At 33.1% G+C, this 12,921-nt stretch overlaps 1 protein-coding gene across 1 annotated transcript; it reads right to left on the minus strand.

Moving 5' to 3' along the window:
* Positions 1-1,638: 1,638 nt before the first annotated feature.
* On the minus strand, positions 1,639-11,932 carry LOC111917407 (uncharacterized). Its single transcript, XM_023913097.3, has 28 exons — positions 11,427-11,932; positions 10,198-10,279; positions 9,966-10,041; positions 9,750-9,814; positions 9,619-9,672; positions 9,416-9,516; positions 9,187-9,328; positions 8,525-8,586; positions 8,347-8,441; positions 8,187-8,257; positions 8,000-8,087; positions 7,306-7,378; positions 7,097-7,192; positions 6,463-6,571; positions 6,287-6,380; positions 6,103-6,186; positions 5,866-6,022; positions 5,594-5,772; positions 5,457-5,501; positions 5,283-5,311; positions 5,039-5,160; positions 4,829-4,876; positions 4,578-4,702; positions 3,979-4,307; positions 2,489-3,266; positions 2,241-2,300; positions 1,998-2,117; positions 1,639-1,906 (listed from the first exon to the last, which is right to left on the minus strand). The coding sequence occupies exons 1-28, from the start codon at positions 11,833-11,835 to the stop codon at positions 1,862-1,864; spliced, it is 3,738 nt and encodes a 1,245-aa protein (XP_023768865.1). The 5' UTR covers positions 11,836-11,932; the 3' UTR covers positions 1,639-1,861.
* Positions 11,933-12,921: the final 989 nt, after the last annotated feature.

Below are 12,921 nucleotides of genomic sequence, written 5' to 3' on the forward strand. Positions count from 1 at the left end.
CCTATATAAGGGTGCGAGATCTTCCGAGAACTTTACACATTTTACCCTAAATTTCATCCTTTTTCACATTTTCTACCCCCATAAACCTACTTACAACCCCGCGAAGCCCCGGTATCATATTCAACACTTAAAAGACATCTCGAGACGCATGAAGCTCACAAGAAAAGAATCTTTCGGTTTCTAAAATACGAACCCTCGCAAGGCTCGATTCTCAGAAATAAAGTCTTTTTTTAGGAACGAAGTGCTACTCAATTTTTCACGACTATCAAGTGAGTTTATACACTTATGTTTTTATAATGTTTTAGGGGGAAAAATACAAGTAAAATACAATGAAATTTCGTATAAATAACAAGATTTGTTTATTTAATTTACGATTACTATAAACAAACTATTTTACCGGTTTGGAACTTATTACAACAATTAAACATATAAATTATAATAGGTATAATTTATGATTCATACATGTTTATCAATACACTTTATGGAATTACATATGCTTTATATATATTCAGAGTTTCTGAAGAAATTAACTATATAAATTATATTAAATATAAATTATGAGATACTTATAATATATCTATTACAAAGATACTTTTCAATATTCTACACATAATTATCAATATAGTATTTGTGAAACACACTTCAAGTACTTATTCAAGTATAAAACAAAAGTCCTGAAAGTTATAACCAGAGTCTCCTAGAGAAAGAGCGTGACACTTGTATATAGATCTATATGGAATTGACAATCCCACATCCCGACTGTTAGCTACAGTCGAGTCGGCAGACTTGGGGTGACAATTGTCGTACCAAATTACAATTCCTGAAGAACATTGTGTTTCAGGCGAGGCTTAGGTCATCAAGCATGATTATGATAACTCACAATTTGATATTGAATAATATGTTTAGTGTAAGAATAAGTAAACAACTTCACATAGTTTTACTAAATTAAAACTATAATACAATAATTACAATTTCACAAGTATTCGTACAAGTATAGATATAGAATACTATTCTAGTATAGTGAAAACATACTCTTCATAGTTTTATGGGAATTTAAAACTATACTATTTGAGAACACAAATACATATACAACAGAAAATATAGGATTTTCTGGGTGAACATATTTACATTTCAGAGAACAAATGACAGAATACTTTTACAACATACTTATGAACTCACTAACTTAATTGTTGAAACTCTTTCCAAAACTATTTGTATTTTCAAGAAACCATTAAACAGGTACCAGCAAGTTTTGAGGAAGACAAAGTATTATATAATTATGTTTGTTAATTATAATTTTTGGTGTTTATTTGTTTAATATACAATGGTTTGAACACACATGTAAAGTTATATTTTATCAATGTAATGGATGTTGTACTTTGAATACTATTGTGCATAGTTGTGATACTACACATGAAGTCATTCACCCCCGAATGTTTCTGCCGTTCAGGTTTGGGGTGTAACAAATGGTCGTAATATCATAAGTGTAAATTGACAACTATGGTAGCCTTGGTGGTCATAATACCATAGGTTGAAACCTTATTGGTCAATAGCAACTTTGGTGGCCGTAATATTATATTGTGTATTGTTATTAGAGAATTGCAAGTTAATAGTAGCTTTGGAAATCAAAATACTATATTTGCGAAAGAATATATTGTAGTGAAAATTTGTATGGTTGTAATGTCAGTAAGAGTAATGTTTGATTGAATAAAGAATGTTACAACTACAATAGTTACATTTTATTGGTCATACACCTCAAATGCATCACGAAGTTAATAATAATAACCATAGACCTTAAATTTCCCAAATAGGTTTAAAACCAATTTAGCAATGATTAAGAATTTACATGTAAGGTTAGGCATCAATATTTGGTAGTGGATACTAGGACTTTCTTTGGTAATCTCATCTGCATGATCAACAAACATAGTTTAACTTTAACTAGAATTTAAAATACATTTAATGAATCTATAAATAACAGAATATCAGACAATTTTGACCTTAGATTTTGTGGTTCTCCAACCTATTGAGTTGGTTTGTGGAGATGTGTAGGCAAATTTCTCAAACGGATTTTGTAGCACGCTTTTACTCAAACTTGTAACAATAGATGGTGATTCTTCCTACAATTAAAGTCGTGTTTGTTACACAGGACACTATAGGACTTTGTGACTGATTTCAACAAGACAAAAATTGCAAACTTTTTTTGGAGAGTCGCTTTAGATTTGAGATGTATGCAAAATTACCTTATTTGTTGTTGATGTATGGATATGTTGGATTTCTAGTCTGTCAGAATAAAAGAGCACCTGCATATAGAAAAGTTATATAAATTGGTTGTATATCTCTAAAGGATCAAAGAGAATTTGTGATCATATTCAATACATCCCAACTCCCAACTCCCAAAACATAAATCAGCAAAATGACCAATATGCCCTCAATAACTATCAAACGGATATGCGACAAGATATTATAATAGTATGAATTGATATCATACCTTGTTTAAAAGCTGCACATTGGATGAATCAGTTGCCACAACATGTAACCCAAGGCAATTGTCTTGATCACTACAAAAAGGGCAGAAAGCCGTATTAAATACACAGCCATCTTCTTTGCTCCAAATTCCTTCATCTCCATTTCTTTCCCAAATTCTCCCATCAACACATGAAACATCAGACACCACAACAGCTACACTTGTCCCACCCTTTTCTCTCCCTTTCCAACATGACACCAAATGCACTTTAGATAACGACATCAAAGAACAAGGGACAGAATAGTCATTTTCCGCAAGACCCAGTGGATTTTTACAGAGTGAACAAGATATTTTTAGATCTTTCTTGGTTTCATCACCAAAATTCATGGTTTCTTTGACTGGAAATGTGGGTTTGGGTTCAGAGGAATCAAAGTGGGCCATCTTGACCGATGCAAAGGCTGAAGACTTTCTTCTTTTGTGAAAATGGGAATTGACACTCGAATCTAGAGGTGAATTGTTTTGAGGGATTTGTTGTTTTTTAGGTGGTGTTGTTGTGTTCATGCATTCAGAAGCTGAAGTGGAACAAGGGGAAGAAAAGGAATGAGTGGGAAACTTTGATTGGATTATGGTTGACTCGGAGACAGATTCAAGAGTAGCAGGGTAACTGTTCTTGATTGGTGTTTCCTTCACAATGAGTGGTTCATGGTCAAGGGTATTATCGTCATTTCTTGGAGTTTCATGAACAATGGTTAAGTCGAAATCGTCATCATCAGATATATTCATTGATGGTGGCGATGGAAACCTGCACCCATCACAAGACAGACATTTGTTACCAACTTCTATTCTCTTTTAGAGTAATTACAAGAATGGTCCCTATGTTATTCCCAACATTTCAGGTTCAGTCCAACTTCTATGATAAAATGACTTTTCTACCCTCATATGTTTCTTTTTAAAGTACATTGCATTTTTGGTCCCTGAGTATAGCTGATGTTTTTAATTTTGGTCCCAAAAGGTTGTCATGCTAATTTGATCCTTATTTAAGATTTGTCTAACGTTTTTTTTGTCCTTGTTCCTAGTAAAATGGCTATTTTTGGGATCGAAATTGCAAAAATCACACCCATAGAGAAAAAATGGTCACTTAATTTGGAACCGGGACCAACAACATTACACGAATGTCAAATAAGGACCAAAAATGCAAATGAAAACCTTTTAGTACAAAAATTGCAAAAAGCAACCTTACTCGAGGAACAAAAATGTAATTTGACTCTTCTTTTTAACTTTTCTATAATTTGTTTATTTTAAACTATTGTTAGATGTCATTTTACATGGATCAGTGACAGATCAGAAACAAAAACCAATGTTAGGGACCAATTTTAAACAGAAAAAAAAAAAAAAAACATTGGACTGAATATGCAACAGTGGGTATAACACAAGGACCATTCTTGTAACTAACTCATTTTATTTCAATGATTGAAAGAACAAGAGGCCTAGATAAAATAACAAGTTTAAAATACCTGTTTTGTGTCTCCAAATCACCTTTGGAGTCAGTGTAAGTTATACCAGTATTGCTGTCACTCTTTTTCACTCCCCTAATAATTGTTTCCTGAGGTCTAGATTCTGTTTTGGGGGAGGGGCAGTGAAACTTTTTACTTGTAATTGGAAACTTTTTTATTTTATTTGTTAATATTTCAGGTGGTGAAATAACAGCATCTGACATGGATCTTCTTCCTTTTGGTTTGGGGTTACTTATAATTTTATGGTTCATCATTTCTGTTAAGAGGTTTCTTGGCTCCTCCACATCAATGACTTCAACATCAACTATCTGCTTTGTATCATTCTCAACCTGTTCTTCCATTGTTTCACAAAATGAGCAACAGATTTAAATTGTTAGTGATGAAAATCTAGCTAGCAAGAAGAAAAGTTGTTGGATACAAAATGCAAGAAATAGCAACATACTTTCATTTATTTGTTTATTATAAATGTGTAGGTTGGTCAAAGTACAATGTTGTAATGGGAAGAAATGAAAGTAAAATTCAGTTAAATAAAAGTATGTTGCTATCTATTTCTTGCATTCGAACCAAAATGTGAAAAGGTACATTGTCAGAGAAAGAACCTTGATGTTCTTGAAAAAGGACTTTAATCCTTCCAATGACTGGTCAAAATTGTCATATTGTCTAATGGATTTCCTTATCCACTTTGAAATGTATGTTAAGTTTCTTTCTTGACGAAATCGCTCATCTGCTTGCAAAATATTTAGGAATTAATTTGGTATTTGTAAGCAAATAAAATCAATCTGTTGTGAAAAAAAAGGAGAACATGAACATAGAAACATATCAGGGGGGAGAGAGAAAGAGAGAGGCCTACCTAGGAAGATTATGGCTCCATAGTCTGACCTGTGTCGAATGCAACGGCCTACAGAAGATCAAAGTTACACTGTAAGAAAACATTGAGCTAAAACATAAGCTCCTAATAGAAACAGCAAAAACTATATAAGAATTTAAAAATTCTAGTTATTCATCATAAACATGATTCAACAGTAAGATTCGTATATTGTGATCAAGGGAGATGTGATACCTGCTGCCTGATTAAGAGCTCTAAAAGCTTGCTGACAATACCATTCGCTGCCACTAAGAAGATTTTTCGAGGATTTAAAAGTATCGTTGTATCTCTTTTTTTCTGCCACCTGAATATCAAACCTGCAAGGTGACACAATACTAGCAATCAGCATCACATGATATTAATACTTTGAATATAACATAAATACATAATATCATATCAAGGGTGCAAATGTAGTCAAAAACAAGAAAGGGAATCTTACACATTTGGAAAAGGAATCCCTATAAGTATCTGAGATTATCAAAGGAGCAAGTGGTATAGTTAAGGATCATCTTGAAATCTGAAAAGGGTACCACACCTATAACCATGCTCTGAATAGGATATTAGCAAATATCATACAATGAATTAAAGAAGCAATTAATAATATAAAGGATACAACTGCTCGAGCATTATCATCTGAGAAGTCAATTCCTTCGGACACCTGTACAACCAGTCATAGTAATTTTAGTATATAAAAAAGATAAGATAAGAAGAGAAATATGATGTAATGTAGATGACACATCAGCAATATACCTTTCCTCGACAGACAGCAAGAAATGTAGCTCCCTTTTTATCGTTCCCTTTAGAACATGATATTGCTTCCACCTTTTTAACCCTTCTCCTCCCATTCCCAATTGCAAGTTTCTTACCACGAATTGAATCATAATAACCACTCAAAACCTGCTCAAAATCATCCTGACTTCCTCTTGGCTCTAATAAGTAATAACACAACAAACAAGACTCCATTGTCAAACCAAAAACATTTTGAAATTAAAACATTAATTTCAACTAGGGTTTAACCTCACCAACAAAAACAGGTTTTTGTGCATTTAGGCGAGTCCATTGACCTGTTTCAAACCAACGACTGCGTAATTTGTCCATAAGTTTATAACTGGGGAAGAACACCAAACAGCCACCAGGGACAACTTTGCATATTTCTTCAAGAGATGTTCCAAGTGCATCCTGTAAAACAATCACATCATATTTATAATCAAATGAAATGGAGAAATGTTTCCATTTTTGTTTTTTTTTTTGGAATTTACCTGGAAACCATATCCCTCGGATGTTTTGTAACTTGCATTCAATGGGTAATCACCTGGCCCACTGTGAATCACACCCGCCCATAACTGCAGCATAAAGGGTAAAACCGTTATTTAAATAAGAAAGATTACAGAATCGTTTAAAAATGATTGATTCTAGAAAAAAGGTAAGAAACTTTATTGGTACCTGTGACTCCACATTGATAACATGGGGAGCTTCAAGAGAGGTTCCAAACTGAACCCCAAGTTCAGATTGAAAGGAACTCATTGGTGATAGAGTCCTATAATAACATAAAAGAAAATTAAAAAAAAAATTGTATTAATAAATAAAATTTTAGATAAAATATGAATACATGCACCTACCCAGATGTTAAAATTACAGAAAGAGAAGCATCAGCAATGTTTTTAAAAACAAGAGCTGGATTCAAGCACCACAAACTCAAAGTACAAGGCCAATCATCACCATCAACTCCTGCATGCAAAATGTTAGATATTATATTATAAGAGTAAATTACATTTTTGGTCCCTAAGTTAAGCTGATTTTTGCAATGCAAGTTTGGTTCCAACAAAGGTTTTGGTCCTCATTTATGGTTCTTGTAATATTTTTTTATCCCTATTCCACATAATATGATTATTTTGGGTCCCTAAGTACAGCTGATTTTTGCAATTTTGGTACTAAAAATATAGTCATTTTCCTGAAAAGGGGACCAAAAAACTCAAATGAGGACTAAAATTTCAAGAGAAAGCTTTTTGGGACCAAAATTGCAGAAATCAACTACTCTCATGACCAAAAATGTGATTTTTGCAACTTTGGGTCCCAAAAATAGCCATTTTCTTGGAACAAGGACCAAAAATGTTGCAAAAAAACTCAAATAAAAACTGACATAGCAAGAAAAAACTTTTTAGGACCAAATTTAAAAAATTCAACTAAGGCACCAAATCTGTAATTTACTCTTATTATTAAGAACATAATGGTAAATAAATTTTAGAAACTTACCAGCATCACCTTTGATACGACATTGCAATACAAGCTGATAATCACAGATGTGGGCCCCATCTTCAGAGAAAAAGTAGGTGAGTGAAGAGAAAAGGCCTGTAGGTTTAAAAAAAAAAAAACAAAAAAGAAGGATGCAATGAGAAACATAAGTTTATTCTGAGTGTGTGGAAGATTATAAAGAATAATAACATGAAAGTTAGGCTAAGCACCTTCTAATACTGTAGAGGGCATGCCACTTAAATGGTCAACTTCAAGATCTGCATCTGTAGCAATTTTAATTGCCTGAAAAAGGTTGTAGAAGACAAAGTAGGATAATTTTACTTTAGTATGTTATTAACACAAGTGATTGCTCATCTTATTAAACTCTATATCAACATTAGTTATAGAGAAATTACACAAATGGTCCCTAATATTTGCAATATTAATCCCCAAAAAGTTTTTTCTTGCCATTATGGCCCCCTTATTTGCTGTTTTTGTAAAGTTTTGGACCCTATTCCAAGTAAAATGACTATACTACCCACTTCACCAGAGTTTAGCTCATTAAAAAAAGGGGAGGAATCCAGAGTTAGAGTAGGCCAACTGGCCAAATCCCAGTATATATTAATAAGGGTAATATAGTATTTTTACATGGAACAGGGACCTCAATCATTAGGATACTTCAGATTAATGACTAAAAACATTAGCAGAAACCTTAAATGAGGACCAAATTTACAAAAGAAACCTTTTTGGGACCAAAACTGCAAAAAAAAAAAAATAGCGATACTCAGGGACCATCTTTGTAACTTAATCTTAATTGTATGAAAAAATGGATTATGGATGTTTGGAAATTACTAGGTGTGGCATAAAAACTCAAAGTAAATGTTTTTAATTTTGATGGAGAAATGCAACTGAAGAGAGGATTACCTTTGTGGCACATTCTTGTAAGATTGGGAAGCACTGCTTTGATATGCTTGCTTCTTCAAGTTCTTTTAAAGCTTTATCACCAGTCCAACTAAAATAATATCCAAAAGCACTTATATATCTTATAACACAAAATATATAATAACATGAAGAAAACTTCAAAAAAATATATGTATATAAGATAACTGACCATGATGCATTATGTTGAAAACTATGCTTCCCCAATGAATTTTTCTTCCGCCTGATCCAACTAATAATGCCCTGTCATAATTAAAATTAAAAAATAATTATTTAAAAAATAAATGCAGTTGTAGTATAGGAATATGAGGATTTAATCTAAGGAGTAGTACCTCCATCATTTCACATAAGGGCTGATAAATCTCTACTTGATCAGCCTGTGTAACTCGATCACTATGACAAAGATTTTCCAGTTCCATCTGTAATTCTTCCATATGTACAAACAGAATACAAAATCAATAAATACATTAAAGTAAAGGGAGGGTAAAAATGGAATAAAAAGATGCTTACGAAGCAGAACAACTTCTTCAGCATCTACACTACCAGCATCCCGAGCTATGTCCTCTATATTACTGAAAACAGGTATAAAAAAAAGAACTATATAAACTGCCATGTGAGTGTAAAATATGTATCTGAAAGTCCTGAACTTTTCATATATTCCAAAATTACCCCTCACATGACTAGGAAGAAAAACAGCAAAGGGACCACACAACAATTTTTAGACTTTAGGGTCATTTAGGTTTTCCAAATGGACATAAAAATCACAAAATGTTAACCTTTGAGTAAATTACAAAAATGGTCCTGTGCTTTGTTATTTTACTGTGCTTAGTTCAAAAATCAAAATTGGAACTTGTTTCAGTTTTGGACATTATTTCAAGGTTTCATATCAATTTTGGTCCCTGTGCTTTCTGACTTTTACCACTTCAGCTCTTCTAGTCCAAACTTGATACATTTTTCAATTTGGTTATTATTTCAAGATTTCATATCAATTTTGGTCCTTATTCCAAAGTTCAAGGAACCAAAATGAATAAATGATGTCCAAAAAACTGAAAAATGTGTCATCTTTGGACTAAAGACAGTAAAATCCACAAAGCACTGGGAACAGATTTGTAACTTAATCTTAATTTTTCTTGTCAAAATAGTTATAGCATTTGAGAGATTATACTACTCACTGAGCTTCATCAAGAATGATAATGTTTCCTTTAACATCTAATTCCATTGCTTTTCTGATTTGTGGATTGATAATATAACTATAAGGGCAAAAAACTATTTGTGCCACTTCTGCCATGGCTTGTGCTCCAAAATATGAGCAACCTGAAAATTTTGGGACAAACAGTTATGTACTAGACAGTAAGTAACATTTTGTCAAAGAAACTTGTAAAGATAAAAGACCAAATTAACCTTCGACCATTTGTCCAACTTTAACAAGATCCTCAATATCATGGAGTTCATAGCAGCCTCCTTTTTTAACAGATGGGTGTGCTCTAATCTTTTTTGCATTCCTGTAAGAAAGAATGGTTGGTTATAAATTTTAATGGAATCCTACTAAAAGTACAAGAAAAAGGTATATGGACAACAAAAATAAAAACACAAAAAAAACTCACAAGAATTCTGGGCAACCACATTTGTTTTGTCCTCGCTCCTTGAGAAGTAGCTTACTACATTATCATAAAACAACATACATAAGAAGTGGAAAATAAAATGTAGATGCAAAGATTAACAGATAAAAAGGCACCATTTCTCATCAATATTATCTTGGCCACGAACTTTGGCATTTGTACAGTAACGTTTTCTAGATGCCTGAAAGTTAACTCAAGAAAATGAAAAGAGAACTTATCAGATTCTGATCAATATCAGAATGCAAAGGCAAAACCATATATAAAGAGATCTTTTCAATTAAAAATTAAAAAAATAATGTTACAAGTACAATGTAGGATCAAAGATAACATACCAAAACTGCCATTGGCACCCGATAACTTGTTTTGCGAAATTCAGAGACAACTTGACTAATCTGTGAATGTGTCCGCCTAAATAAATTTATCATATAAAAAATTATAAATCCCAATCTTCATGAGCTTCAAATATCAATATTACACAGATGCCCAAGTGACAAAAGTTACCTCCATAAGCATACATACAACATATATGATAGAATCTCATGTGCTTTGTTTAACAAAACTTACGTGGCATAGTAAATGATAGGGCCTCTTTTTTTCTTCTGCTCAGTATTGTGTGTCTCGGAAAAAGTAGGCACCACATTATTACCTATGATTTTGAAAGAAGATAAAGACAAGAAATCACTGATTAACGTAATTCTGATACAGAAATCGTGCAATTACTATATGGAAGTGCTATAGTTATCTATGACTCATGACTTTAAACATTCAAATAATGAAGTGCTATAGTCATCTCCAATAATATGTAAGTATTAGTTTATCCAATCTTTTAGAGGTTGTTTTAAAACAGTTTCCCCTCTCTCGTAATAGATAAGGGAGCCATGTTAACTACTAGCATGGTCTTTGGTACCAAAGAAAATAATCATTGTGCAATCAATGCATAATAGTATAAACACCAAATAGTGTGTTGTTTCTAGTGGATAAATGTTTGTACTATTTGGGTTCTACAAGTTCTCTGTTTCTACAATCATATATGCAAAGTCCATATAAGTTTATATTTGAGTAAAGCCAAAAACTCGAAAGCATTAGTTTTTGCACTTGAGGCAAGAACAGTCTTTAAAAATATCAAAGAACTGCCAGACTTTCTAATTCCAATTGTTGTCAACAAAATGAGCAATTTTGATGCCAAAAACGATATATCTATTCTTGATAGCAGAAAATTAGATGAAGCACAGTTATATGATGTTAGAAAAGAGGTAGAATTGTTGTTGTTGAAGTTTTCTATCCAAACTTTATATACATAAAAGGCCAGGCAAGCAGCTTGGAGATTGTGTCTACTAACACCACTATTAGCAATAAGGTTAGAACTTTAATAGCAATCGTTAAACTTCAAATTTTGTACATTGGACACTCAACAACAAAGCAACCAACTCATTTGAAAAAACCAGGTAACCGTATTTATATATACTAGTGAGGATTGAGGATGGAAATTTGGTAGCAAAGCTTACTGCTCATTGCTAGTTTTTGAAAGAAAAAAAAATGGTATGTTAAATACCATATATACAGTCATCAATAATTTCAACATGAAATTTTAGAATTAAATATCACACGTTGTATACAGAATGTGAAGATCATTTGTAGAGTAATAACATTGTAGAGTATATATCAGCAGAGAAAGGTTAGAAACCATTGATATTACTCCATTTCAGGGACAAACCCCCACTACCACATAAAAATTCCATTGATACCGACATGAAATAAATATATGTACCAAAATAAAATGTTATCATTTATACCTGATGGCTCCATTTCAGGAACAAACCCCCCACCACGACCCAGAGGGTCAACCATAGCCTCGGGATCAGGTTTCGATTGAGAGATATTCCCAAGGAGAGACTTTAACTGTTGATTCTTCTGCCATGCCAGAACGGAGCAAAGCAGAGACAAAGACTTTCCAGTACCAGTAGGAGATTCAAGTAACGCATGAAAATGACCATCTCGTTGAGCTCGATCGAGAGTTGCGATTACTCTGCCCATGTAAGCCAGCTGAGAGCCATATGGTTGGTAAGGAAACTCGATTGGTATGCCGCCGATGTGAATGACATTCTTTTTCGATGGTTTAGGGTTTGGATTTGACGCCGGCAGTGAATACGAAGACATTGCTTCTCCGGTGTAAGTAGATTTTCGCCGGTGGTTAGCCCTCATTCGCGGTTTTTCCTGTAGAATGAGCTGATTGGGGTTTTAGGGTTTCAACTGTTGTGAAAATTTCGTCTTTGGCGGGAACTTTATTTTTTGGAACATTTTATAAATGCGAGGCAAATTTAGGGACGGGTAGAACGGCGTTATACAATCGAATGAATATTAAACAATTTTATATTTTATATTTATATATAGATACCGTTGTTTTTTTTTTATGTTCTATCATATGAGGGATACCTTTTTATGCAAAATAAGATTACTTTACATATTGAATTAAGTTTTCGAAGACGAAACCGAGTGTTTATACCTTTTTATCATTGGGTACTTTTGAAAATTAATTTAAAATCAACTTTGAAAACAATTTGAAATTTATTTCGAAAATCTTTACAAATCCATAGTTTGAGTCTAAATTCACACAATGCTCATCCAATTCTCTGAAACTAGTGTTTTAATACAAACTTGTAACATCCCAAAATTCAGAGTAAAATTTTTATTTTTCAAAACAAACCCAAAGACCATAATTGTTTACAAATCATTGTTCCAAAAGTAAAAAACATACCTAGGGTGTCCCAAAATGGTAAAATCCAATATCATGAAAATCATAAGGATGTGCACAATCATGTATTCATTTTGTCACGGTCATCTGAACTACCTGAAACAATAAACTGAAACTGTAAACATGAAGCTTAGTGAGTTTCCTCCAAAGTACTACCACACAAACATACACCAACATGCATACTAAGTCTACATATAACAGACCGAATTACCCCTGAGTTCACAACATGAATTTGGCTTGCCTTCTTGCCTACAGCTCATGTTTGGCTTGCTCCTGAGCACACAACATAAGTTTGGCTTGCTCCCGAGCCCACATCATAAGTATGTATTGCCTTTCCGCCGTACAACTTATGTTGGGCTTGCTCCCAAGTCTGTTGACTTCCGCAGAAAGCAGGATAGCCTCAATCTAACCATATTGTATCAACATATACATGACTAATAACATGTATCCAACAAAAAAACAATCATATAACTAGTAAGACAAACAGGCAGATCTACAGATCACCACTGCACAACAACATCCTATATACCAAGACA

The sequence above is a fragment of the Lactuca sativa genome, chromosome 2 (genome assembly GCF_002870075.4).
Source record: "Lactuca sativa cultivar Salinas chromosome 2, Lsat_Salinas_v11, whole genome shotgun sequence".
Classification (NCBI taxonomy): Eukaryota; Viridiplantae; Streptophyta; class Magnoliopsida; order Asterales; family Asteraceae; genus Lactuca; species Lactuca sativa.